The following is a 6,256-nucleotide window of genomic DNA, read 5'->3' on the forward strand; positions in this document are numbered from 1 at the left end:
GTCGAAGAATCTGGACGTTTGTGAGCTTCAGATATGGGGTGAGAAGTGTTTTCTCTGTTTCTGTCTGTCCATCTGTGTTTGTCTGTCTCTGTCTGGTATCTGTGTTTGTCTCTTTGTGTCTGTCTATCTGTGTTTGTCTGTCTCTCTTTGTGTCTCCTGTGATTATGAAAGCCCAGAGAGACTCTGTTCCGTTTTGAAGAAATTTGCGCAATGTTGGTTTGGAAACATACCAATATTCGTTTGATTTGCAAAGGATCATACCTTTTATGCTTGACTGCATGACTTTGGCCAACCCCTCTCTCAACTAAATGCAAAATGAAATATCACAGCAGAAATGTACATTTGTGTGTGTGTGTGTGTGTGTGTGTGTGTGAGAGAGAGAGAGAGAGAGAGAGAGAGAGACTGGTATTCTTCTTCAGAAGTCCTTCGATCCTCTCTGTCTGTCTCTCTCAGCCTTTCTCTCTCAACAGCATTGGTCTTTACAACATTGGTTCTTTAAACAATCAGTTAATCTTAAAACACAACTTTTGTTTTATCATTAGCCTTTGTGTGTGTGTGTGTGTGTGTGTGTGTGCACGCGCACGAGCGTGTGTGTCTGGGTGCCTCTGTATGTATGTATGTGTGTGTGTGTGTGTGTGTGTGTGGGGGGGGGGGTGGGTGTTTACTGTCGTCATTCCAGTATGCAAAATGGGAACCTATGGTGTATACCCCGGCCCCTGCAAGCCATGCCCAACTCAGTGCAAATACACCTGTAACAATTACTATGGCTGTGATGAACGAGGTTAGTTCAGGGCCCATATTTCTGACGTTTTATTTATTATTTTTTTAATTATCTATTATTTATTTTGGGGGATGGGGGGCGGGTTCTTTCTGACTCAGTCTCTCCGTCTCTTTCTCTTTTTCTTTGTCTCTGTTTGTCTCTCTGCGTCTTTCTGTATGTGTCTGTCTCTGTCTCTGTCTCTTTGTTTTTGTATTTCTCTGTCTGTGTCTCTGTCAGTCTGCCTCTGTCCCTGTAGATCTGTCTCTGTCCCCCGTTTCTCTCTCTGTCTCCTGCCTGGAAAACATAACTTTCCATTCTCTCTCTCTCTCTGTCTCTCTATCTGTGTGTGTGTGTGTGTGTGTGTGTGTGTAAAGCACCAAATCTTACTGAACAGATCAACTGAAGACGATGGTAATAATGCAGTACCTGTCACTTGATATATATTAGCAAATGACGTATTTCTATTTTGAACGGATATTTATGTAGATAGGCTGAAGCTGAAAAAAGCAATGAACAGGCTGGTTTTCAGAAAAAAAACATTCAACAATTGATTACATACCCTGCTGTTAATGAGAAATAATTGTTTGAATGGTAAACGCAAAAACTGCATTATATGTTGCATTTAAAGATTACCAAAAGACGTTCCATTCACTCCCCCACAAGAAGTTATGATGTGTGTTAGAAAAAAAAAGCAAACAAACAAAAAACAAATAACAACAACAACAACAACAACAAAAACACCTCTACAAAAATGATGAAACTGTTAAAAGGAATTTACAGTTGTGTACAGTTGTAAGTTCTGAGTGGAGCAGAGTTGTCATACTTTTTTGATTGTCCAGCTGGGATGAAGCAAGGTTATTTTGTTATCTCCCTTGGTTTCCCTTGATTCACTGCTTGTTACAAATGTAGATGATTATTATAGTTGCAGATGATTTTGTGACAAGCAGTGGTAAACAGGGATATCAGTTGTTGCCACGTTTGCGGGATAATTTTTCTACTGTTGTTTGCCGATGGTATTGATTGATTTCTACCACTACCACTCTGCCAACTTGATTATAATTTGATTTTTCACTGTTTTAATTTGCAAGCAGGGTGAAGGTCAAAGTAGTAGAGATCAACAAGCAAACAAAGAAACAAAATGTGTGGTCTTGGTAATATAGATATGTTCTTTTTTTTTAACTATTGGATACACAAGTCAAACATGTGTAACTATATGCATATGAAGTGTGGGGTCAAAGTTATATAAATCATACATATTTTTGCCAAAAAAACAACAAAAAACAAAACAAAAAAAATAGTAGTTGTCAATGGGAAAACTCTAAACACTGGTGTTGGAGAGACTTGACAGATACCCGCTTCACATTGATAGCTCTTTGTGTGCTTTGAGATGCTGGTTTACAGTGCAAAAATGACACCAACTAAACTTCCTTCCACCCACCCTCATTAGCCTCTCGCCTTCCCAGTCAACTCCCCCCTCTCCCCCCCCCTCCCCCCTCCATCATCAGCTTCATCCTTCCCTCTCTTTTTTTCTGTTCAGATGATGATAACTTAAGCCCATCATTTTATTATTTCATATGCTTTCGTGTTGGTTATGTATTGTTTAATGACATTGACACGTAGGCCAACATTGTCTTCATCATATATTACTTGTCTATTTTCATGTTCATGTTCTTTTTGGAATCAGTCTTGACCACTCTCTTCTTATTCTTCTTATGATCATGATTATTATAGTGATTATGATGATCATTTTTTTCCGATTTTTTTTTTTTAATTCAAAGGTTTACATATAAAGTATAGTATTTTACACTGGGAAGTTACAACATTATATCGTTCTGAATATTAGTCATTCCACAACAAGAATTGTATTGACAGAAAAAAAGGGAATCTTCGTTGCAAACATTGTTCTGTGCGCTTCTATAACGCACAGTATATATATAAATGAAATTGCAGTGATGGCAGAATTTACTATATTCGTTCACACATCAGTTCTATTGGTGTTGTGTCCAGTTTACATCAAAGCGAAATAGGCAGATGAATGGACATTCATTATTATCATTATTGTCATCACATGTGTGTGTGTGTGTGTGTTGGGGCTCATGTACGTTTATGTGTATTTGACTGTTCTTTCATATCTGTGAAACTGCATGTTTGGTGCAAATCTGTTATGCATATGTGTGTGTATGTGTGAATGTATGTCTGCATTTTTTACATTTATTTGCTTATTTATCATCATTGTTGTCTTTTTATTTGTTTATTTTATATATTAAATTTTATTTATTTATTATTTTTATTATTGTTATTACTATTTACTTATTTATTTTTTTAAAATAATAATATTATTATTTAGTTAACTATTTAGTTATTTATATATATATATATATATATATATATATATATATATATATATATATATATATATATATTTGTACGCTTATAGTTCACTTCATCAAGTTTTTGCGCCTTATACTTATTATTATCAGTAGTAGTAGTAGTTGTTTTTTTTATGTATTTCTCTTTTTTTTTTCTCAAGGCCTGACTAAGCGCGTTGGGTTACGCTGCTGGTCTGGCATCTGCTTCAGTGGCAGATGTAGTGTAGCATATATGGATTTGTCCGAACGCAGTGACGCCTTCCTTGAGCTACTGAAACTGAAACTGAAACTATTGTCATCATTATTGGACACAGTCCTGCACAACGTGGCCATTTACAAGGCAGTCACTTTGTCGTCCTCGGACGGGACCCTGGCAAGGATCAGCAGCGTGATCACGGACGGAGCGAGGACCAAGTCCGACTCCTCGGGCTGCGTCAAGACCCGATCCTCATCGAAGAAGATCGTGCACTGGGTGGAGGTGCATCTGGTGACCACGTTCAGGATCATCTCCGTCACCCTTAAGGCCCGTGTGGACTGCTGCTGTGAGCCTTTCACATCTTTCTCTATCTCTGTCTCTATTTGTCTGTCTCTGTCTCTCTCTGTGTCTCTGTCTCCCTTTCTCTCTCTGTGTATCTGTCTCTGTCTCTCAGTCTCTGTCTGTCACTCTCTCTCTGTCTCTGTCTCTCTCTCATTCTTTCTGTCTGTCTCTGTCTGTCTGTCTCTCTCTGTCTGTCTGTCTGTCTCTTTGCCTCATTCTTTGTCTCTGCCTGTCTCTGTCTCTGTCACTCTCTGTCTGTCTCTCTCTCTCTCTGTGCCTCTCTGTCTCTCTCTCTGTCTCTGTGTCTCTCTCTCACTCTCTCTGTCTGTCTCTGTCTCTCTCTCTGTCTCTCTCTTTGTGTGTGTGTCTCTGTCTGTCTCTGTCTCTATCTCTCTCTCTCTCTCCACCATGGGTTATTTTTTATTTTATTTATTTTATTTTGTTTTATTTATTTTATTATCATTTATTTGTTTATTTTATTATTACTTTCATTGATAATTTTTTTTTCTCAAGGCCTGACTAAGCGCATTGGGTTACACTGCTGGTCAGGCATCTGTTTGGCAGATGTGGTGTAGTGTATATGGATTTGACCGAACGCAGTCACGCCTCCTTGAGCTACTGATACTGACACTGAATGTACTCAATGTGGTGAAATGTGGTTTGTGTGTGTGTGCGTGTGTACGAGGGGGGTGCTGTATGTGAAGTGTGCGTTTGTGTGTGTGTGTGTGTGTGTTCAAGAGCTGTTCAAACCCACCCTCCCCCAACCCCATTTCGCAAATTCACCGTTATAGGACTGTGTGCAGCGGAGAAGGAACTGAGGTTCTTCTACTTGGTGGTGACAGACGAACACTCCGTGTCCTATCCCCCTGACGACAAGCACGTCTGTCACTACTTCCCTCATTTCATCTCCGTCAGGACTCGCCAGGTAGGGAGAAATAAAATACACACACACACACACACACACACACACATAATTATACATATATATATATATATATATATATATATATATATATATATATGAAAATTAATTAAAAAAAATAAAATAAATACACCACACACACACACACACACACACACACACACATATACACACACATACACATACACAAAGTGCATGCAGTCATGTATGCATGCATACACACGACGAGCAAAGATTTTTGCTTTGTTTAATTAATCTGTTTTGAGTGTTGTTTTCATACCAAACATGGGTCAAATTGTCCTTCCTTTTGCGGCCCGCACTCAACGCGAAGTTGGGTTTTTTTTGTTTGTTTGTTTGTTGCTATTTTTTGTTGTTGTTTTTTTGTTTGTTTTTTTTGTTTGTTTTTTGGGGTGTTTTTTTTTTGCGGGGGGGGGGAAGGTTGCTTTCTCCCATTTGATCTTACCGCGATGATAAAAATCCAGCAAACTAACCAGCCGCCGTGGCGAAGTGGTTAGCGTCACGGACTGACGGTTAGGAGGACACGGGTTCGAATCCCAGCGGAGGTGTTTTTTTCGGCCCGTGGCCGGCTCATACCCAGAGTTGAGTGGGCTTAAATGGGGAGACTGGGACCACACAGTCGAGTGTCATCCACTTCAAGGATGCGTCTTTGGGTGTGTTGTTCTAATTACCTGACCAACACTGCAAGTGTCTGTATCTCTCGGGCTTGGTTAACGCCGGGATATCATTATGACAGGAAGCGTAGAGTACAGCCTTGTGACGCAGTCCCAAACCAAAATGGACCTCCATAGCAAAATCGTCATCGTCATCCTCCTCCTCCTTCATCACCATCAATATAAACAAAACAGTCATAAGTCTGTGGCCTTTCATGCCCTGCTTTCATGGTGACCTCATTTTTGATACCTCTCCACTTCCGTGTTTGGGGTGAGTCCTGTCAGTGTCTTCAGTGTCGGCAGATTCACGGGTAGCTGTTAATTAAGGGACGTGGTGGCGGTCTCCACTTTGGGAGGGACGCTCAGTCGGTCTGACTCCGCGACAAAGCCATTATTGTCGTTAGTAAGGGGCTTAGTAGGTGGTGTCCTAAGTATGTTAAATCCGAACAGGCACCACTGAACACCACCGAAGTGACTCAGCAGCAGTGCAGGGTTTCCTCTGGTGTGTGGCCTCCTGGTGACCTAACACGGATTGCTCCCTGCAGACTGCCGACGCTGGAACTGTGACGGACGAACCCGGGTGTGGCCGTGTATGGGGGGAATCTAAATGAGCGGCGTGGGAGTAATGCCACTGAAACGGTGCAGATGATGGGGAAAAAAAAATCCAGCAAACTAGAATTAATCACCATGTAGAGCTTCCCGTGAAAAGTAAAAGAAAGGGCTGAAAGGACAGTTCATGCCATGCCACCGAGACGTCTGTTTTATAAACGAGGTCATGGCGAGGGCAGAGATTTCCGGTCTGCGGTGGCACGGTTAGGGCGTGTAGCTAGGTTCTCCTGCAGACTGAAGCAGTGCCAAGTGCGGCTCATTTTCAGCCCGCCTCCGTCAAGTGTAAACGCTCGGTCCTGGACCAAAGCCAAGCTCAGGCCAGAAAAGTGTAAAAGGCCTCAACGCTACAAAGATGATAAAATATCAATACCCCAGCACGGACATCCA

General features: G+C 41.1%; 1 protein-coding gene across 1 annotated transcript in view; it reads left to right on the forward strand.

Moving 5' to 3' along the window:
* The first annotated feature begins 687 nt into the window (after window positions 1-687).
* LOC143277767 (uncharacterized) overlaps window positions 688-6,256 on the forward strand; it is a 51,679-nt gene continuing 46,110 nt past the window's right edge. The window contains exons 1-3 of the mRNA XM_076582668.1: window positions 688-781; window positions 3,444-3,671; window positions 4,471-4,592. Of these exons, the coding sequence (XP_076438783.1) occupies window positions 688-781; window positions 3,444-3,671; window positions 4,471-4,592 (444 nt within the window). The remainder of the gene's footprint in view (window positions 782-3,443; window positions 3,672-4,470; window positions 4,593-6,256) is intronic.

Source organism: Babylonia areolata, chromosome 35 (genome assembly GCF_041734735.1).
Source record: "Babylonia areolata isolate BAREFJ2019XMU chromosome 35, ASM4173473v1, whole genome shotgun sequence".
Classification (NCBI taxonomy): domain Eukaryota; kingdom Metazoa; phylum Mollusca; class Gastropoda; order Neogastropoda; family Buccinidae; genus Babylonia; species Babylonia areolata.